The sequence below is a fragment of the Myxocyprinus asiaticus genome, chromosome 24 (assembly GCF_019703515.2).
Source record: "Myxocyprinus asiaticus isolate MX2 ecotype Aquarium Trade chromosome 24, UBuf_Myxa_2, whole genome shotgun sequence".
NCBI classification, from domain to species: Eukaryota; Metazoa; Chordata; class Actinopteri; order Cypriniformes; family Catostomidae; genus Myxocyprinus; species Myxocyprinus asiaticus.
This window is the reverse complement of record NC_059367.1, coordinates 16,138,937-16,162,532: the sequence shown is the minus strand read 5'-3', so window position 1 is coordinate 16,162,532 and position 23,596 is coordinate 16,138,937. Positions and strand designations below refer to the sequence as shown.

At 37.8% G+C, this 23,596-nt stretch overlaps 1 protein-coding gene and 1 pseudogene across 1 annotated transcript; both read right to left on the bottom strand.

The window, feature by feature from the left end:
- Positions 1-1,143: 1,143 nt before the first annotated feature.
- LOC127415278 (MOB kinase activator 3A) lies at positions 1,144-6,264 on the bottom strand. Its single transcript, XM_051653973.1, has 4 exons — positions 6,027-6,264; positions 4,301-4,869; positions 2,340-2,542; positions 1,144-1,521 (listed from the first exon to the last, which is right to left on the bottom strand). Exons 2-4 carry the CDS (start codon positions 4,716-4,718, stop codon positions 1,492-1,494), a joined length of 651 nt encoding a protein of 216 aa, XP_051509933.1. The 5' UTR covers positions 4,719-4,869; positions 6,027-6,264; the 3' UTR covers positions 1,144-1,491.
- A 1,814-nt stretch (positions 6,265-8,078) lies between these two features.
- Positions 8,079-22,342, bottom strand: LOC127415280 (tyrosine-protein kinase ZAP-70-like; annotated as a pseudogene).
- Between the last annotated feature and the right edge of the window lie 1,254 nt (positions 22,343-23,596).

Below are 23,596 nucleotides of genomic sequence, written 5' to 3'. Positions count from 1 at the left end.
TTATAAATATCTGTGAATTTGCTCAGATCAGTTATTATTATTGCATGATGCAACAACCCAATGTAATGCAAGATTTCATCATCCGGGCTCGTCTTGTGTGATGTGTGCCTTTGTCGTCATCTAGTGGACAGACACAAACTAGATGAATCAGCAGACTAGAAAGCTCTCAACCTTTAACCTCAATTTGTATATTTAACAGTGGAGATGATCTAAGATTAAAAGCAAAACCAGAAAAGACAGTCTGTTGGGGAAAACTACACAATTGTCTTTCATTTAAGCAACATAAAAGACATGATATACCAAGGTAGACCGTCTGAATTATATCTTAAAGGGACAGTTCACATAAAAATGTAAATTCTCCCAGTACTCACCCTCATGCCATCCCAGATATGTTTGTTTCTTCTGCTGAATACAAACAAAGATTTTTAGAAGAATATTTCAGCTCTGTTGGTCCAGTCAGTGCAAGTGAATGGTGACCAGACCTTACAAGCTCCAAAAAGCATATAAAAGCAGCATAAAAGTAATTCATATTACTCCAGTGGTTAAATCCATGTCTTCAGAAGAGATATGATAGGTGTGGGTGAAAAACAGATATTTAAGTCCTTTTTTTTTTTTTTTTTACTATAAATCTCTACTTTCACATACTGAAAGTAAAAGTGGAGATTCATAGTAAAAATGATTGAAATATTTATCAGTTTCTCACCCAAAGTGATTGTATCGCTTTAGAAGACATGGATTTAACCTCTGGAGTCATATGGATTACTTTTATGTTGCCTTTATCTGATTTTTCGAGCTTGTAAGTTCTGGTCACTATTCACTTGCATTGAAAGGACATACAGTTCTGAGATATTCTTCTAAAAATCTTTGTTTGTGTTCTGCAGAAGAAAGAAAGTCATACACATCTGGGATGGCATGAAAGTGAGTAAATAATGAGAGAATTTTCATTTTGGGTGAAATATCCCTTTAAAAACTATAGTGGTCGCCGCACGTAAAGTCATATTGTTTCATCAGAACCTACTAGGAATTTTTTTTGTGTGTTTGTGTGTGTGTCAAAATTACTGCAGTGCTAGATGTCACTGAAACCCACTCTGACTTTGGAAGAACATGACCATTAACCAACAAAAAAGAACAAGATCAATGAGATACACAGACAAGACAGATTGGGTTTAATATCTCAACCACATACATAAATAGTCACAAATATAATCTGTATGTTATAGATTATGTCAACAGGAAAAAAGGAATGATTCAGAAACAAATTTGGAAAACAAAAATAATCGTTAATACTGATTTTTAATAAAAAATATTCTCCATATGCCTAACACATCAGAATACAGAGATGTCTCTCGCTAAATAGATTACAGTACTTTAAAAGTGTATAAAAATAGAGTCTTTGCAAGTTAGCTTTCTGTTTCATATGCTTTTTAATTTTTAATTTGGGTGGTTCTTCTGATCTGTGTGGAATGTGAGGGTCCGCTCTCTTTTTTTTTTTCAGTGGCACATCCGAGATGTCATCTCTTTCTGTTTGGAGAAATAAACACTGCATCAATTCACTATAAGCCATCATACAAAACCACAAACTTCAAAACAACTAAACTACACAATTCAGGCAGAAACAGAAAAAACTAAACTAAACATAGTCCAATCAACTACAGAAATATCTATGGTATCAAAAAGATAAAAACCTGCATATCCTGGACGATTCTCACAGAATTTTGCTTTCTTTTGTATTTCTTAATTTAAATATGTTGTGATGGTAACTTGAAGTAGATAAAGATTGTGTTCCCTATTTTGACCAACTCTGAAAATATAAAAACCTTGAAAACACACTATGCAAATAGCCACCAAGCTCCTGATGTCAGTAACAGGACCTGCTGGAGACACCTGATCCCATGGCATCAATTCAACTGTGACTACTGAGAGAATTATCTGCTGCCTCGATGAACCATAGAGTTTTTTTCCTCTTATGAGCTCAGATGCTAATTAACTCCCTCTGAGAAAATGATAGAGGCTGAAATATCAAACGCGCTGACTCAACCTGTCCTTGTGTGGCCCTACCAATTAGGGAAACCATTATAAAATGGGTTTGTTAGCAACTAATCATGATGCATTCACGTTTGTTTCCTTATCTGTCATTCATTGTTTCTGGCTTTTTGCTCAGTACAGGCAAGGGCGTAGATTCCGGGGGTGGGGGGGCACTGTGTATTTAAATATAAATATTTGCTGCTGGTAATCTCATTTTGTTGTAATTTTCCTATGACATTTCCTAAAGGAGACTAAGCCAAATGAATAGAGTAGAAGCAAATTTCTCAATTCCTCTCTAAAACACACATGCTTACCAGAGGCTCCAGTTCTTTGTGGTCTATGAGGTTCAATTCAGTAACAAAGTAATAGAAATGTTTGTAACAGGTGTTCACGTGGGCTTCAGCTCCCATCTGGCTCACACGGTCAAAGTGGTGGATGTAGACATGGACAAAAACACGGAACAAACGAGACAAGATCTTCTTTGCTACTTGCATGAAGGTCTTGGGGAATGGCGTACCTAAAAATAGGACAACATGAAGTTAAGCTGCAAGACTGAAGGACTATTGTGTGTCAAAGTGCAACAAGGTCAAAATCATTTTGGCTTGCTGAGAAGTTTAAATGACCTATAGTGTGATAATACACATTAAATGCATATGTATTATTGCAATATTATCACTGAAGTATGTTTATGAGAGTTAGTGAGTTTTCACTGTGATTCTCACTCTTGTCAGGTTTTAACATACTGTATGAAACAGCATCAGAGGGGTTATTCTTAGATTAAAGATAGAACTAGGTTACATTACGTGAGCCTGCTAATATCATAAGAAGAAATAAAGGAAATTGAGAACTCTGGATCATTGTAACTCTCTTCACAATACAATTTCATATCTATTCTCTAAACTAAGCATCCTAACACTCTCTGCAAAAAATGTCTTATCTGGGACATCTGCTGTGACACATTACACACCGCAGACTCATATTTCTGCAATGGCGTTTATTAACATTGTGCCTGAATATTAATCTGGCCTGAATGCAGACAAGCATCTCCTTATACATGGCAGATTCTGCAACTGACTTGTCTTGTTGCATTCTAAGAATCAGTCCCATACACAGGCTTGGTCTATTTATATCCCACTGTAAATTACATGACCCAATTTGAAAGGCAACACAACCGTCAGATGGCAGGTTGGGGATAATGAGACAAAGCCAGTAGAAGCTGGGAAGTTTAGACTACTTAAACAACAGGACTCCTGCAATTGAATGCAGAGGCTTTCAGTGATTTGAGATTTTACATCAAATAGTTAACAAGTTACTTCATATATGGTGGCCTATGTGATGGCCATTTTGACATCAATGCTATACTAGATGTGTTATCAAATGTCTGTTGCCTAGGGCATACTAATGACCTAAATACATTTAGGTTTGGAGGACAAAAAAGAGATAGCAACTTGAATATCGGGCAGGAAGAATTAAGTTTTTATTAAAGGAATATTCCGGGTTCAATACAAGTTAAGCTCAATCGACAGCATTTGTGGCATAATGTTGATTTGATTACCACAAAATTATTTCGACTCGTCCGTCCTTTTCTTTAAAAAAAGCAAAAATAAAGGTTACAATGAGGCACTTACAATGGAAGTAAATGGGGCCAGTTTATATTTATTCTTCTGTTATAACTTGTGTATTATTTGAGCTGTAAAGCTGTTTAAACCATCAGTTTTACAGTTGTTTTAGGGTTTGTTGACATTACATTGTCATGGCAACGTAGTTGTAAAATCGGCTATAACTTTACACAGGTTAGTAAGCGATTTTATCACACTAAAATTATGTTATCACACATATTGTTTATGTCTTGTGGCTATACTTTTTTAAACAGTGTTTTAATGTTTACGGATTGGCCCCATTCACTTCCATTGTAAGTGCCTCTCTGGAACCCAGATTTTTGCTTTTTTAAAAGGAGGGACAACTCAAAATTCATTTTTGTGGTAATCAACATAATGCCACAAATGCTGTCGATTAAGCTTAACTTGTATCAAACCCAGAATATTCCTTTAAGTCCCACCATACATTTCAAACTTTCTGTAGATTCACCATGATTTACTGTTAGTAACTCACCCACATTCATATAAAATCAACAATGTAAGTGAACTTCAGCTTGGATTTGAAGAAAATTATCAATAATATCTTGAATTTAAAGACAACTTGGGCTATGAACTTGATTAAACTAAAAAGCACCCTGGTCTGGTTAATTTGTTCATTACCATTTGTTGGTCCTTACCGACATTAGTGGGGAAGATCTGTTCATTGTTGATCTGCACCTCAATCCAGTCCATTAGCAGGCTCATGTATTTGGGCGCAGAGAGAGCAGTGGGTTTCTTGTACTTGTGTTCGTCCTGCCAGCGGTACTCGTACTTGGGCCCACCTGACATAACGGGGCAGGTCTGGTCTGTACAGGAATCACTGATGGTGCCGTAGATGAGGTTGATGCGGTTAAAGAAGTCCACCACGTGAACGGCCACCCAGTCGTTCAGGTCTTCGCCATGCGGCAGTTGCACTGCCTGCTTCAGGTCCAGGCCTGAATTAAGGGATGCTTGTGCTTTTTTGTGTAGCTCAAAGCGCTGAGTTCCAGGCTCAAACTTGCGCTTGGGCCGGAATGTCCTGTCCTTGTTGAAGACTTGCTTTAGGGCCAGGGACATGGTTGCTGGGAGGGAGGATTGTTGTGTAATACGTTTTTGTTTATTGTTACCAAAATGTGATTATTCGGAATTAAAGGTCATATAAACAGGGACAATATTTTATGTAGAGGCTTTTTAGTATCTCTGATTGCACTCTGAGTCTGGATGGATGCTGAATGAGAGAAATAGAGAAAGGGAGAGAAAGGGAGAGAAAACAAAAAAAGGTAAAACTTTGTCTCCTCATATTCTGGAATCCACCCATTTACAGCCCAAGGGTAGACAAAACATAAAATGAGTGCCTGAGATTTTCTGTCTGCTCTGGCACTGAAATAACCTTATATCTCGGGATTAGCATTCTTATAAACATTCTTGCGAATACAGGCTCTGAAACTCACATTCTTTCACTTACAAACTCAAGGATCAATTCAATTCAAATGGGAAAATTAACACAAATGTAACACTTTACAATAATGTTCTATTTGTTAACATTAGCAAATGCATTAGGTATCATTAACTAACAATGAACAATAAATATAGCATTTGTTCATCTTGGTCAATGTTAATTCATAAAAATAGCCAACAATGTTCATGGTTCCTAATGCATTAACTATTGTTTATGTATTCAACTTTTCATTATAAAAAGCAAATAGTAAATGTTGAAATTACCATTAAACAAGATTAATAAGTCTGTTAAAGTACTGTTCATTGTTAGTTCATGTTAACCAATGTAGTTAACTACTGTAAATACAGTTTTACCAACAAAAATAGTCCATTTGAACAAACAACTGAACTTACAGTATGTTTGAACTCCATGAAAAAGAAATGCCAGTTTGCACCACTGTACAGGTTAAAACAGGCTTTTTATTTAGAATATTAGCGAAATTGAGTAATTTCCTGTTGGGCACCATGGGTGGCATTATACTGGTCTGAGTAGGGATATTCCGCCAACATACAGTATGTAACATCTACGCAATACATTCATTAATAGCATATTTATATATTACAAATGTGTAAATGTAATGCTAAAACTTAACTAAATGTTTCCATGTCTCTAAATGAATGGATGCCAGTCGCACATATCAAAAGCGAAACAAACTTGTTGCGCGAGATGCTCATCTGTCTAAACGCCAATTCCGTGTGACGATGTCGTTTGTAATGGCGTGAGCAAGACTGATAACAACATGTATTTAACCTACAAGTAAACGTATTAGTGGGATAATAAAATAACCTCTGCCCATTTGCGATAAATATACCAAAAATGTACAAAATAACGGTGCTGATGACGAAATATTTTCTTAGTGTACAGTGAAGAACTTGAAAGAAACTTACCGAGCGAGAGCCTTTCTGGTTCCGCTTTGATGTAAACCGCCTTTTTACCCCACGTTCGATTTCGTTGATTCTTCAATAACGTTTGTTGTTTTTGTAGTTACATTGTATTTGCAATTGTTACAGACATAAAAGGAACGTGGCCCTCGTACTGTAGCAATTATTAAGTCTACACTTTCTAAAGAAACCACAGGCCCCTCCCTGCTGAGCAAAGTACACTTCCTCTAGTGAAACATCAGTGGAAGCTCTTCAGTCTGCCACTGAACATCAAGGAAGTGGGGATAGATAGCCTACATTTGAGTACCTTTAGTAATCCAAAAAATGTAATGCATTTGAGGTATTTAAAATACACTAGTAACTAAACTTTTTAGTACTGTATATTTGGTATAAATGTCAGATTATAATTCTGTTACTCTTGTTTACTTGAACAAAGTGAATACTGATTTGATACAGTGAAACTTTACTTTAGGACTTTTTATTTACACCTGTGTATACAGTGCATCCGGAAAGTATTCACAGCGCTTCACTTTTTCCACATTTTGTTATGTTACAGCCTTATTCCAAAATGGATTAAATTCATTATTTTCCTCAAAATTCTACAAACAATACCCCATAATGACAATGTGAAAGAAGTTTGTTTGAAATCTTTGCAAATTTATTAAAAATAAAAAAACGGAAAAAAAAATCACATGTACATAAGTATTCACAGCCTTTGTCATGACACTCAAAATTGAGCTCAGGTGCATCCTGTTTCCACTGATCATCCTTGAGATGTTTCTACAACTTGATTGGAGTCCACCTGTGGTAAATTCAGTTGACTGTACATGATTTGGAAAGGCACACACCTGTCTATATAAGGTCCGACAGTTAACAGTACATGTCAGAGCACAAACCAAGCCATGAAGTCCAAGGAATTGTCTGTAGGCCTCTGAGACAGGATTGTATCAAGGCACAGATCTGGGGAAGGGTACAGAAAAATGTCTGCAGCATTGAAGGTCCCAGTGAGCACAGTGGCCTCCATCATCCGTAAATGGAAGTAGTTTGGAACCACCAGGACTCTTCCTAGAACTGGCTGCTTGGCCAAACTGAGTGATTGGGGGAGAAGGGCCTTAGTCAGGGAGGTGACCAAGAACCTGATGGTCACTCTGACAGAGCTCCAGCATTTCTCTGTGGAGAGAGGAGAACCTTCCAGAAGAACAACCATCTCTGCAGCACTCCACCAATCAGGCCTGTATGGTAGAGTGGCCAGACGGAAGCCACTCCTCAGTAAAAGGCACATGACAGCCCGCCTGGAGTTTGCCAAAAGGCACCTGAAGGACTCTCAGACCATGAGAAACAAAGATTGAGCTCTTTGGCCTGAATGGCAAGTGTCATGTCTGGAGGAAACCAGGCACCGCTCATCACCTGGCCAATACCATCCCTACAGTGAGGCATGGTGGTGGCAGCATCATGCTGTGGGATGTTTTTCAGCAGCAGGAACTGGGAGACTTGTCAGGATTGAGGGAAAGATGAATGCAGCAATGTACAGAGACATCCTTGATGAAAACCTGCTCCAGAGCACTCTGGACCTCAGACTGGGGTGAAGGTTCATCTTCCAACAGGACAACGACCCTAAGCACACAGCCAAGATAACAAAAGGAGTGGCTCCGGGACAACTCTGTGAATGTCCTTGAGTGGCCCAGCCAGAGCCCAGACTTGAACCCGATTGAACATCTCTGGAGAGATCTGAAAATGGCTGTTCACCGACACTCCCCATCCAACCTGATGGAGCTTGAGAGGTCCTGCAAAGAAGAATGGGAGAAACTGCCCCAAAATAGGTGTGCCAAGCTTGTAGCATCATACTCAAAAAGACTTGAGGCTGTAATTGGTGCCAAAGGTCAACAAAGTATTGAGCAAAGGCTGTGAATACTTCTGTACATGTGTGGGGTATTTTTTTTTTTTTTTTTTTAATAAATTAGCAAAGATTTCAAACTTCTTTCATGTTGTCATTATGGGGTGTTGTTTGTAGAATTGAGGAAAAGAATGAATTTAATCAATTTTGGAATAAGGCTGTAACATAACAAAAAGTGAAGCGCTGTGAATACTTTCCAGATGCACTGTAGTATTCATATAAGATCTGTTGACTTTGAATCAAAATATGTATTTGGTTATGAGTTTTGTTGCATGTACCAAGTTTTAAAGGTTCAGGAACATCATAGTATTTAATTTACAGACACATTTTAGAACCTATTTTCATAAAAAGAAAATAAAAAATAGACTTATCACACACAATAAACAAGACCTTAAATTTAAAGGAATATTCCAGATTCAATACAAATTGAGCTCAATCGACAGCATTTGTGGTATAAAAAAAAATAATTTCGACTCTTCCCTCTTTTTCTTGAAAAAAGGCAAAAATCGAGGTTACATTGAGGCACTTACAATGGAAGTCAATGGGGCCAGTTGCACTTGTATTAACTCTTCTGCTAAAACTCATGTATTTAAACTGTAAAGTTGTTTAATTAGTCATTTTAGGGTTTGTTGACATTACATCATCATGGCAATGAAATTGTAAAATTGGTTATAACCTTGCACAGAAAAGGTTAAGTGATTTTATCACACTAAACCCATTAACACATTTTATGTCTTATGGCTATACTTTTGAAACGGTAAGTATTTTCACGTTTATGAATTGGCCCCCATTGTAAGTGCTTCACTGTAACAGAGATTTTTTTTTAAAGAAAAGGAGGGACTAGCAGGGCCAGTACTAAGATGCAATCTTTGGGGGGCCTTTTGATGTTTAGGGTGGGCAAGTGATTGTCTCTTCATCGGACCGGGAAGGGGATATCAGAAGTTTCTGGTATCCCCCAACTTTTTATCTCTTTTTTAGACCAGGGGGTGCTCCTCCTTGATAATTTTGCTTGGGTTAGTCCCCCTTGATCATATTTCGACATTGGTCCAGAGGGCCGAGTCAAAGTTATTTTTTATGATGATCAATATTATGCCACAAATGCTGTCGATTGAGCTTAACTTGTATTGAATCCGGAATATTCTTTAAGTTAATGCTACCTCCTTTCATTTTTAAAATGTTAATAGATGGCAAAGAAGATACAAGTGTGCCATCCATCAGTCAGCTGATAACTGTAACCCTGTACCTGAAATACTGTTGGAGGCAAAGGTTTTGCTTTCGTTGACCAACTATGGTAAATCATATGGCACAAATAGTATTCTGAACACTGCTAGTAGCCAGAAAATAATTAAAAAAGGTTAACTCAGAGAGTTTGAAAAATATAATATTAAAGTAACTTAATACAACTAAGTTCAAAACTGTTGTTCATTTTGTCCTTGCAAAGGTTTCACTCCCACCACACAAATCAAAGTGACAGAGAAAAGTTTGCCTCTTTGATTACTTTGGGGGCTTTTCATTCACTGTTTTCATGTAATCCAGGATCTTTTTTGGCAATGGAGTAATAGAAAGTTCTCATCCTCTCCTCCACTTTTACAAAGCCTGGCCGATCTTCATGCCTGCAGATAGCAAGAATCAGATATCAGTCAGAAGTTATTATTTAGAATATGTTAAAATTTCAATGTAAGAAGCTTATAATGACATTAGATTATATTTATTTGGATGTCCAGCAGTCTTTCATCAATTCATACATGGCCTCAGGGCATCCAAGTGGGCAATCCAGACGACTACCACTTTCTATGAAACTCGTCACTTCAGGGCCCTTCATTTTCTGCTCAGGGGGAAACAAATAATTTGATATGTCAGTGTTGATTGAGTGTCCTATCAGCTAATCATTTGAGGCTGTAAATAGGTTTACCACAATGTCACAGCATGAATGCTTACCTTATAAGGCTTTCCTCCATATGAGAAAGCCTCCCACATCGTAATGCCAAAGCTCCAAACATCACTTTTGCTGGAGAACTTGTGAAAATGGATGCACTCTGGTGTGTACCACTTTACAGGCCATTTCCCTGCTGCGCGTGCCTAAATGTAAAGAATCTCACTCAGAATGAAGTTTTCATGGTGCCTCTCATAAGGATGAATAACTAGCATCTTACTAGTGTTGTGAGATCAGTGATGGTCATGTGACTAGCCAGAAATAGGAACAGAAACTTTGCCTCACAGTAGTTAATATATTCCCAGTATAATATAAACATAGAGGGACAATATAGATAAGGCTCCAAGACCACATTCTGGCCTAGGTTCCATTAACAGTATTTTCTAACTCTACTAACTCAACTTAATTTGAAATAAATGTAATAGTGTTCCAATTAGGCCATTCTAAAAAATCCTGTGTTTCTCATTTAGTACACCTGATAGTAGCCCTACCTTGTAATAGTTGTCATCTGCACCCAGCACTTTGGAGAGGCCAGAATCACTGATCTTGGCATATTGCTGGTTGACTAAAAGTACATTACGGGCAGCCAAGTCTCTGTGCACAAAGTTCCTCCCCTCTAAATACTTCATCCCCATGAAGACCTGATGCATCAACATCACTATGTTTTCCATAGTAATCTGGTCCCTGAGAGGAGTAAATTAATAGATGCATTTTATTAATCACAGTGAGATTTTTTTTTCTCAGAACAAGGTATTAAATATGATTCAAAATATTTCTAAAATATAATATAAGAGCTGTCAGAATTAACGCGTTAAAACATGCGATTAATTAAAAAAGTTTAATGTGTTCATTTTTCTTATTCGTGATTAACACATTTACGATTAGACCAGTATAAACATTTTTTGGAAGGGCGGAACCTTTATTAGCATTTATTACATTTATTGTCATTACACTAAAACACACTGCACAATACACACACACAATAGTGATTCTGTGTCAGTGATAAAATGATTGAGAAACGCAATTTTTATCTTAACACTATATCATGTACAAAAGAAGCCCAGATGGGAGTTGTGAAAGAAATAAAGTATTTTTCAGCCTATATAAGGTGCATTTTAATCACCACAGAAGTACATTAAGTCTTAACTATCACCAAAATGGGACAAGCCGGATGCCATGCGAGGTTCGGAAGTGTGAACGGTGAGCTCTGTGCACTTCGCTAGTTTTTTTATTTTTATTAGATGAGATCTCTTCATGCTGAAATGTGGATGGTGGACATAAAGGACCAGTAAACACAAGAGTCCCCTTAAAACTTCAAGTCTGATGTGACACCTCTACAAAGACCTCTGCATATTTACTGTAGGTGATCTGAACATTCCCTTCTTACAGCAACTGTTTTTAGTATTTTAGCATTATCATTACACATTTTGCATTTATTCTTTATTACAAACCCCAAACGTGAAAAGGCAACAAATAAACAGAATAACAGTGACTCCAGTAGGCAATGTGCTATCAAAACAGGAACTCACTATACAGATATTAACCTCACTATTGGCTTCCTCCTTACCTTCCCCCATTTTTCTCCTCCTGCTTTAAGGCTGCGTGGACTGCAGGCCTCATACCGTAATTACCAACTTTAGAGTTACGATAATCATTTATGTCCACAACCAGACAGAATGAGCGAAGAGGAGGCGACGTTTACGGATACTGATGCACCTGACCTCTCTCTTTAGACATTTAGATCAAGTCTAAGTCTTGCATTTTCATGATAACAGATCATGTGCAGGAATAGTACATTAAGTCAAAAGTGAAGGGTTATGATTTGTTAGAGGATGATACAAGAAGGCTGGCATTTGGTGATCTTCTCCACTGGCTGGCCATCATGGGCTCTTTGGACAGCATCTATAATATCATCCTCATAGGGGAAGCCACTGGTTTCTAGCTTTGAGAAGACCAGTTGTCCATTGATCTAAATCTCAAAACTCCCCTGCTGGCCGACAAAGCCAGTCACCTCCGCATCAGTGAACTAACCAGTGACGACCAGCTTGAGCTCCTGAAAGCGGGGCTCGTACCCTCATCCACCTCAGTATTCAACTTTTATTTGCACACCCATTTATGCTTAGCGCTGCGTCACTCCGTGCACTTTCACTTTGCTAGTTTTAACACTATTAATGTCAAACCGGTGAGATTCGATACACTCTGTTCCATAACTGTTCTAGGAGGACAGTGTGAAAGAATTCAAAATCCTCAGGGTCTGGAGACATTAAAAGACACTTACATGCTCAAGCTGTTACCCATGAGAAAACCCAGAGCCAGGGAGCTGATCTGGTTGGAGAAATGAGGGAAATTCGGCGAGAAATGTTGAACTTGTCTGCAATGCTGACGATGGTCATTGCTGAATTGGAGGATCTTACTGTAATACTTCGATCGATCACTGTCATGGAGACGAAGTTCTCAGAGGTGGTTACAAGAGTGGGGGATGTCGAGAAATGGATCAATAATCTGGAGTAATCGGAGAGGGAATTAGCTGCTAATCCGCTAGCGACCAAGGTGGATTTGGATTGTGTCTGGGAGAAGTTGGAGGACATGGAGAACCGTAGCCGGTGGAATAATGTCCGAATCGTCGGAATTCCTGAAGCTGAAGAGGGGCAGGATATGGTGAAATTCCTGGAAGGGCTCTTTCCGAATCTGCTTGACATAACAGGCCATAAACTGGAAATCGAGCGAGCTCACAGGGTTCCGGCTCGGCAATCTGCTGAGGGAGACAGGCCCTGATCAATTCTGGCCAAATTTCTGAGATCATCCAATAAAGATCTGGTGTTACGCGAGGCGAGGAGTAAAGGAAGGCGTTTTTGGAAGAACCACAGCATTTTCTTGCTCCCAGACTTCGAATTCGACAAGAGAGAAACGTGATCGTTTCAAGGAATGCAAGAAACTCTTACATCAGTGGAAGGTCACGTTTGCACTGATGTTCCCGGCCAAATTGAGAATAGATGCTAAGGATGGCCGTAAAATATTCACATGTCCCCAGCAAGCGATGTCCTTCATGAAGACAATGGAGTAAGTTATTTTGTGTTACTCACGTTGTAGCCAAATGGGCTGACTCACTGAACATTCACTTGACTGTTCGAGGAAACTGAGCGCCTTTTTTGTTTCTTTTTGTGCTGGTTCCGCCTAGCTGCTGGAGTTTGTTTTGTGGAGTATTTCTTGCAAGACATTGGAGTGATTAGGTAATTTGTTGCACTCATGTAGCAGCCGAATGGGCCGGCTCACTGAACATTCGTTTGACTGTTCGAGGAATCTGAGTGCCTTTTTTTTTTTTTTTTTTTTTTTTGTGCTGGTTCCACCTAGCGGCTAGAGTTTTGTGGAATAACACACCTTCAGGACAGTTATAGATGAATATACACGTTCTTTGTGTTTATTCCGCCTATTGGCTGGAGTTTGTTTTATAGATTATTTTTGTTGTGTAACTCTGTCTCACAAAATTTTTATAGAAACACCGGACTTGAGCTATCCGACGGCAAAGTTGTCACGGAGGCTCTCATAGGTGTACCTGGACTGTTTGAGTTTAGAGGGATGGACACCAGTTGGCGCTGTCGTGCGCAGGGTTAATGCACACGTTTTTCTTTTTTCTGTTTGTTTAGTTCTGGGGGATGTTGGGGGTTTGATTGTTGCACTAATGTTGGAATGTGGTCTTTATAATTTTGTTTTTGACACACAATCTATTTTTGCTCATATGTCAGAATGTCAGATGTTAATATGAGCGAATTGTGTCTCTCTCCATGTGGAATGTGAATGGATTGGGGCACCCCATAAAAAGAAGGAAGGTTGTTTCTCTTCTTAAGCGTAAGAAATATGATATAATGTTTCTTCAGGAAATGCATCTTTCCCCGCAGGAAGTTGAAAAATTTGGGAAGATATGGGGTGGACATGTTTTATTTAGTACTGGCTCAAGTAAGAGCAGGGGAGTCATTACACTGATAAGTAAGCATCTACTATTCAAATGTCTCAAACAGATTAAAGATGAATTAGTAAGAGTCATTATTGTTTTAGCAGAAATTCAGGGGCAAAGTCTTAATTTGGCTAATATTTACGCATCTAACGTTGATGATCAGGGCTTTTTTATAGATCTTGAAGGGATGTTGCAAGCCGCTGGCACCCCTCATGATATAATATTGGGAGGAGACTTTAATCTTTTGATGGACTCAGTCCTTGGTCTTAGTGAAGCAAAAGTATGCATGCCCCCTAGAGCAACACTGACACTTCACAGGATGTGTAAAAATCTTGGTCTTACAGATATTTGGAGACTTTTGAACCTATCTGGTAGGGACTATACATTCTTTTCATCAATCCATAAGATTTATTCTAGAATAGCTTTTTCTTTTTTATTTTTATATCTAAGTCCCTCATTTCATCTGTTGTTGATTGCTCAATTGGAAACATTTTAGTCTCAGATCACGCCCTGGTGGTTTAGTGGTGCTGCCACATATGGAGAAAAGGAAATCATATAGTTGGCGCTTTAATGTATCCCTTTGCAAAATCCTGAATTCCAACAAATGTTAAAGACTGAAATGGCATAGCTTGGGAGGCACTTAAGGTGGTTCTTAGGAGCTGGATCATACAGTATGCCTCATTCACCAAGATATCCAAAGCACAAGAACTCGTGGAGTTGAAAAGGAATATTAAAAGTGCCAAGGCAGAGTTGAAGTGCCGAATATCATCAATGGCCTCAGAGAATTGACCTGATTGAAATACAGATATAACACTATTTTGTCGCAGAAGGTGGAGTTTTGGTTATTCAGGGCAAGACAGTCATACTTTGAGTTGGGGGACAAGGCAGGTCTTCTGGCTAGATATATAAAACAGAGAGAGTCTTTTTCTACCATTCTCTCAGTGAAATCTGCTGGTGGTGAAATATTTACATCGGCCATTGATATTAATAATGCTTTTAAAGAATTCTATCTTGATCTCTATAGTTCCATGTCCTCGTCTACTGATGAGGATATTAGAAACTTTGTGGAACCATTAGAACTTTCTAAACTGATGGCTGAGCAAAAAATTCTCTTGATTCTGAGATAACCTTGGAGGAGCTTGGCGAGTTAATTAAGGCCTTGCCTACAGACAAGGCTCTGGGGCCAGATGGCTTTGCCGCTGAGTTTTATAGATCTTATGCTACAGAATTGGCTCCACTTTTGCTAGAATTTTATACAGAATCATTAAAGAATGGAAAGCATCCTCGAACCATGATGCAAGCCCGGATCAATCTGATTCTTAAAAAGGACAAAGATCCAAGCGAATGTAAGAGTTACTGTCCAATTTCCCTGATCCAGCTAGACGTTAAAATATTGTCAAAGATTTTGGCTAACCAATTAAGTAAGGTTATGACATCTCTTATACATATAGATCAGGTGGGGTTTATTCGGGGCCATAGCTCTTCTGATATCATTAGGCGTTTCATCAATATCATGTGGTCAGTGGCGAATGATCAGTCTCTGGTCGCGGCCATCTCACTTGACGCCGAAAAGGCATTTGATATGGTAGAATTCAATTATCTTTTTAAGATTTTGGAAATGTACAGGTTCGGGAATACTTTTATTGGATGGATTAAGTTACTTTATAGACACCCTGTAGTGGCAGTACAAATGAACGTATTACTTTCAGATTATTTTACTCTGGATGGGGCACCCGGCAGGGTTGCCCTCTCTCCCCATTATTGTTCTGTCTTGCCCTGGAATCATTAGCAGCCGCGATAAGAAAAGAGGATAATTTTCCAGGGGTGATGGCGGGAGGTGTGGCGCAGAAGCGTTTGCTTTACACAGATTATATTTTATTATTCGTCTCTGACCCTACTAGATCTATGCCTTGCCTCCACAGAATTATTAATTCCTTTTCTAAGTTCTCAGGGTACAGAGTTAATTGGTCTAAATTCAAAGCTTTGGCTCTGACAGCGTACCGCCCAGTAACGGCTTTTCAGCCAGGCACCTTCCAGTGGCCCAAACAGGGCATTAAGTATTTGGGTATTTTATTCCCAGGAAATTTGAGTGATTTAGTTAGAGTTCATTTTGACACTTTAATAAAAAAAAAATTTGAGCAATGTGGGCAAGTGGGCTTCATTACATTTATCTATGATTAAGAAGGTTAATGTTATTAAAATGAATTGTATTCCAAAATTCAACTACCTGCTACAGTCTCTCCCTATAGATGTCCCCCTCTCTTATTTCAAGCAATTTGATAGCATAGCGAATTCCTTCATTTGGAATGGTAAACGTCTCAGATTACATTTCAGTAAATTGCATAGGCCGATTGACAAAGGTGGGCTAGGCCTACCCAAGATTTTGTTTTATTATTATGCATTCGGTCTCAGACATTTGGCTCATTAGTCGCTTCCACCTGAGAGAGATTTGGTTCAACATTTTGGGATTCCCAGATCTCAGTTCTTTAGGTATTTACAGCTGCGCCACCTGCTCTGTACTATTCTTGGGAGTAGCATACACCCCCCCTAAATTGGCAGATACTCTGGAAGTGGTGATTACTGCTTTTGGAAAAGGTCATGAGGCATCAGTGTATTACTCCCAGCAAATTCAGAGTCTGGGGGACGGAGCGGTTTGTTTTGTTTTTTTATGTGTGTAAACTTATATATGACCACAGGGATGTTTGTTGAGGGTCAGTGTGGGGTTGGGTAATAGTGGGAGTTAAATGTTGATTCTGTGTATATATGTTTTGCTTTTCTTTGTTATCTGTATGAATCAATAAAAAATGTTAATCAGAACTATCACCAAAATGCAGAATGAGGCGTTTTTGTCTGCATGGGCTGTTCATGTGGAGTTCAAAGTGGCGCTTTACACTGGCGTTGATCCCCTGACATGAATCATGAACACGGCTTCATGATTCATGATGTAGGAAAGTAGATAGCCACAGTCTATCAGCAGATTAATATTCTGGAGGATTAGAGTTTAAGAGATTTAATGCCCATTGCAATGAATATGCAACCTATGGTGTGACTATTTCTTTCAATTAGTCAACCTCCCACTTAGACATTGGGAAATGTTCAATGTTACTTGAATTGGTGCTGTTTTAGTGCATTTCTATCTTTATACTGTGGAAGGCTTTGTTTTGAAAATGTTAATAAAGCATTATATTATTACATTTTGTTTTGTTTTCTTTACTAAAATGGAAATAAATGCATTTTGACAGGAAAAGAAGTATATAATATAATATAATATAATATAACATAACATAATTTAAAATAATAAGCTCACTTCTTACTGGAGAGGAACTTGTTGAGCGGGCCAGCAGGAGCCATCTCCATGACCAGCATGAGTGCTTCAGCCTCACAGAGTCCAATCATGCACACGATGAATGGATCACAGAGCTGATGCATAATATGGGCCTCTCGCATCATTTCGTCCTTTATTGATTTCTCATTCTCATTCTTCAGCACTTTAATGGCCACATCTATCTGTTTGCTACACAGGAGAACACAGTGTTTGAATCCAGTTTAAATGTGAATTTCATAATATCTATTCACACCCTGAATAGATATTATGAAATCTTGTAGCAAATTATGCTAAATTAGCTATTATGCTAAATGAAGTAGTTTAATCCATCCAGGTGACTTATTATAATACTGAAGATGTCATAAATTTCATATTATTTCCTCCTAATGGACTCACCTGTCCATTTTGAAGGCACCTTTCTTGACGTAGCCGAAGTTTCCTATTCCAAGCTCAAATCATAAGCTTGTCTCTCTTGATGAAGAGCGTTTTCTTCTTGCATTCATTTGGATCATCATAAAGACTTGTAAATGCATCATGGTCCATAGGTAAAGATGGACGTGGACCCTCAGCTCCCAAAGGCTTGGGAACTGGGCAACAAAACAGCTTATGTTACTCCCATGAATTTATTGCCATGCTAATGAACTCTGCTTAGTGTAACTGACTTTTCTACACTAGTTTAGGCATGTGGGGTTATAAGACATAAGACAACTTTGGGGCAATATCCCCTTGGAAAAAGTCAAAGAGTGAGAGGTCAAGGTAAATAATTTGTTCAGTTTTTAGTTATTTATCAAAGTTGCTTGTGAATACTCTTGAAATTTCCAGAAAGTTTAGCTGGCAGTATTAGCCGGGAACTTTATCTATTTATCAATAAGAAAGCCCTTTTCAAAAACTTGGACTCCTTTAAAAAAACAAAAAAACAAAATCATATTTCAAGTTGACATACATTTCTGGACATGATTTTATCCCTCTGACATTCATAAATTGTACCAATATCAACTTACCCATAGGGGGCGGTGTGTATCCATTAGGCCTCCTCTGAAACGCACAAATAAACCCCCCAGTGATCAACAACATGCACAATACTATTATTAGATATGTTAAAAAAAAGGTGACATTTGTCAGTCTTACTTACCGGACCATTTGCAATGACTAAAAGTAAAATATAAATGGGAAGAAAAGTATTAATCTCAACAAATTTGTCTCACACAAGCTGCCTTTAAGGGATAGTGAAAATTCTTATCATTTTCTCACCTTGATTCTATCCCAGATGTGTATGACTTTCTTTCTTCTGCTGTACACAAATTAAGATTTTTAGAAGAATATCTCAGTGCAATGCAGATGAATGGGAAACAAAATTTTGAAGCTCCAAAAAGCACATAAAGGCAGCTTAAAAGTTATTCATAAGATTCCAGTGGTTAAATCTATATCTTTAAAAGCGATATGATAGGTGTGGGTGAGAAACAGATCAATATTTAAGTCCTTTTTTACTATAAATTCTCCTTACTGCCCTGTAGGTGGCAATATGCACAATTAATGCAAATTTCCAAAAGCTAAAGAAAAAGAATGTAAAAGTGGGGATTGATTGTAAAAAAAGGACTTAAATATTGATCTGTTTCTCAACCACACCTTTCATATCGCTTCTAAAGACATAGAATTAACCACTGGAGTCATATGGATTATTTTATGCTGCCTTTGTAAGTTTTTTTGACCTTCAAAATTTTGGTACCCATTCACATACAGTTCTTTGTTTGAGTTCAGCAGAAGAAAGAAAGTCATACACATCTGAGATGACATGAGGGTGAGTAAATGATTACTCATGAACTATCCCTTTAAATGAAAAAAGACTCTTCAAAGCTCTGAGGCTATTCATTCGATATTCCCATTACTTATACACAGTTAAATAGTAGTTTACAGGTAGAAAAACATATATATATATATATATATATATATATATATATATATATATATATATATATATATATATATAAACTGCTTTGAATCATAGAAAGTTCTTACCCATTGGTGCATTTATCAGGACAGTCACGAGACCATCTGGCTTCATTTTTAAGTACTCAACCAGCTGCCCTCCAAAAAATATATAATTATTAAAACAATAATAATAATAAAATCACCTACAATTTTGTAGGTTATGTGATCACATAGAAATCTTTGTTTATAAGATAACTTTTGGCATGGTTTTTTATATTTCGTCATTGCCTATTACAAAAATATTTGCAAATAGCATCTCTATTTTTGGAAATTTCCATCTAGTTCTGCAGATCTTAATTTAGAACTATAGTTATTCTACTGTACAAATTAAATTTTAAAACACAAAAAAGTCTGCTGCCTTTGTATTTGACAATGTTTTATTCTTTTTGCATTATTAAATTATATTATATTTTATCTTTCATTGTCTTGATTTTCACAAACAACTTTGTATGGAAGGTGCTGCTTTTTTTGGTGCTGCATAAATTTATTTATGTTGCATTAGCTTTGGTGCAAAATATACTGTACATTTGAAACATATATGCAATAGGTGCTTTATAACAACTGAACCAAAACAGTAAACAGTAAACTTGTGTTAAAGTAACCAAATATAATTAATTAATAAAGTAGATAAATGTTAAATGTATTTTTTAAAGCTGTTCTGTTCTAGTGACATTCCTGTGAACAAAATTATGTTTTTACCATTTAAAACTTTTCACCCATTTCATGAAAAGGCAATATGAGGTGACAGACTCTTTGATGGGTAAAACGTACCTGCCACACAGTGTCAAATTTAGTTCCCTCAGGCATTGCATATTTCCCTGATTTGTCGTGCAAGATCTGATAATGGTATACTGTTTTTCCGTATGTCATTGACAGAGCGCAGGTGCCAAAATCTTCTCTCTGTCTGACTCTGGAAAACAGATTAAATAATAGATCAGAGGTCAGATTCTTGCTCATCTACATGCTTGCTGATTGTCTTATGTATGATTAAGTATGATAGTGATAAATAGATTAGTAAATAGGTCATTTTGACCAATCCTGATATCTACTTTTTGCATTTTGTAACTTTTTTTTGTAACTTTTTTTTTGTTTGTTTGTTTGTTTGTTTTTTTGCAGGCATAGGAAGATTTTAAGGCAATGCAGATTAGTTACTAAGGCAAAACTATATCCAACACAGTTTTTTCATGACACATTTAATCATCATAGCCATCCACATTGCATTGATTTTACCCAATCCAGCATTGATAGTGCATTGTTTTTAACCAAAACACCCCTCTGTAATAAGAAGACCCAACTCCATCTTTGCTACATGCAATATTGATGATCTGTTTTGCCTCTGCCCATTTGTTATCATTACCTTATGACTTGCAGTGGGAAAACTTTAATTCTATCAAGTCTAATGACTAATCAAGCTCTTCACTCACAGGAACTTTCCATCCGGCTGAGATTCAGAGTACAGTCGTCTCTCGCCCTCCTGCCGAGGGATCTTGCTGTGGAACCAGGGCATTTTCTCATGCGCTGTGGTGGCAATGAGTTTCTCTAGCTGTGGGGCCTGGCTAATGATGGCTTGCTCCATTGCCTCACCCTTAAAAAAGGTAACATATAATCCTTCAGTGCCTTGGTTAGAAAATGTTTGTGATCACTGAATGTGATCAGAATCAAGAATTCAACAATGCCTTTTTTAAATTCCTTCTGATTTGAAACTTCTGCACAATGGCTTACCTCCAAGTTCCAGGCGTGATGCACATATTCTCTAAGCATATTGTCCCTCAAGCTGTCAAACATACCCGTCTTGATTGGTGTGTCGGCCGATCGCATGCAAGCTTTCTTAAGGTGCACACTAGCCCATCTGGGTCTTTGCTGTAGTACTCACAAAGCTCAGAAGGTCCACAATGAGGCTTTCCACCTGCCATACAGTACGGTTCAACTGTTTATCTACGGAGTAGTGGTAGAACTGCAGGTTCCAGACCATAGAAAGGACATAGCCCTAGGCTACGGAGGCACTGCCGCAGGAGGAAGAGGCCATCTCCCATGCTGGCCAGCTTCAGGTGCTCCTCGGCCTCCAGTCGACTGATGCTGCCATAGAAGAATGGGAGCTCCATGGCAGGGTCGGCCATGATGGCGGTGAGGAGGTTGTTTCACAGATCAGGAGCTGTGAAAAAATTATGATTTTCGAGTGACAGAGAAAGAAAGAAAGAAAGAAAGAAAAATAGAGTGAGAGAGCGAAATTGAAGCAGCTGATAAGTTGAACAAAATGGGGCAATGGGTTGTGAGCATGTTTTATGCTGATGTGGGAGGATGTTTCCCTTCTGAAAGATCTCTCCCTCTTTTTTTCTCTCTATCCCTCTCTCTTACACATATAAGTTGGCTTTTGAAGGTCTTTCACACATGGCCAAAGGAATCAAATGTTATGTCACCCATTTTAAATACTAATTGTTATATAGAGGTGTGTAGATTAATAATTTAGCATGTGTAGTTGGTGGTTGGCGCTGGGTGCTTATAGTGTTGCTTTGCAACAGGCAAAGTCTCACATTTGATTCAAATCACCACAACAGGAAACTTTCACATATCCTTCCCCACCCCCACCAGCTCTTCTATGACAACCTCACCACCCTACACAGGTGCTGATGCTTCAAGAATGTTCCTAAGCCTTTTCAACAGATGCATACTTTGCTTAAAACACGTCTCCGAAGGACAGAGTGAAAATTAAGAAGAAGAAGCAAATAAAAAATGTTGGCGCTGGATGCAAAATTAACACTTTGCCACATCTGCCAATGGCAAGTGAATTGAAAAAAAAAAAAAGTCTACATATATTATTCTGGCAATGAAACTCTATCTCTATTATTTTTTTATTACAATTATCACTCGCAACATCATATACAAAATAAGCCAATCTCCATGTCTCTGTAAAACTGCATTTATCACAAAAACATTGGTGGCTTAATGTGAGGAATATTCCACAAATGTAACCATGCTTTCACTTATATTTAAGATATGCATTAAGCAGGGCTTTCAATCGCTCTAGATTTATAATTGAATTAATTACATGATATTCCAACCCGATCTCATGAAAATTTGTACATAATTTACGAGTTGGCTATGTATGGTGTTGCACGATGTTGTTCGCATAAACTCGTATGACTTCATCACGTGCAAATTCCCGGATGTCTAATGCGGAAGTAAGCACGAGTTTCGCGCATGAGGCATACTTATTAATATTATGCCCTTCCCCAAACCCCTTATCTAAACTTAACCAATCAGTAGAGTGTGTAAACATGATAGGAAGCTGTTATGTGTGACAGAAGCAAGTAATTGTCACATATTAGATGGAAATGATGTCCAGCGACGTCATTGGCTGTAGTGAAAGTGTTGGATATGCAAATTTATCAATATTTGCTGAAAAAGCCCCCCTAATAAAGATAATAAAATGTATAATAAACAAAATAATTATAAATATAATAAATGTTAAATATTCATAATAATGAATAATTTCGTTTATATTCATAAAATATAATAATTCAGATCATTTGTGATTAACATTTTTATTGATTCCCACAGAAGTCACGAAAAACAAAACATGTATACATGGAATCAACATTTAACATTTTATCCCCACCACTACCCATCCCAATACCCAGCCCAACCCCGACCCCCAACAAACACTCCCGTGGTCACATGAGCATATTCACACAGAAATAACAATAATAAAAAATAAATAAATAAATAAATACAAATAATTATAAAAAATATAAATAAATAAAAAATATATAATAATCACACACATCTACATCTAAATCTCACTCTTTGCTACCTCTCCCCGAGAGCCCTCCAAGAATGCCAACCATTTGCCCCATTTCCCAACATACAAACCCAAATTACCCAGTTTACTATATAACATTTCCTCATGTGCTGCCACCCTCCCATCTCCATGCTCCACTCATGAAATGGGGGCGCTCCAGCCGACTTCCATTCCCTCAAAACAATCTGTCTGGCAACCATCACACTTGTCAGGACCCAGTTCTTTTTTTTTGTTATTAAAAGTTTTTATTGATTCCATATAACATATATATATATATATATATATAAAAGAATATTTAGAATCACATTATATTATTTACAACCCTTCCTCCCGAACATTAACCACCCCACCACCCAACACAAACAGACACCCCAGTGGTCAAATACAATTGACAAAGACACACAAACAAACAATAAAACAGAAGAAAATATTTAGAAATACATTTAAAAAAAAAGTATATGTTCAAAAACAAAAAGGCTACAACATACACATTTAAAACAACACGTCTCCCTCCACTGCCCCTCCCTGAGAGCCCTCCAAAAAGGCCAAATAGCTGCCCCACCTCCTGATGAACAAATCCATGTTGCCTAGCCTTCTATATGACAACTCTTCCCAAGCTGCCACCCTGCCCATCTCCTCGCACCACTCACAAAACGAGGGGGCTCCAGCTGACTTAAATCCTCT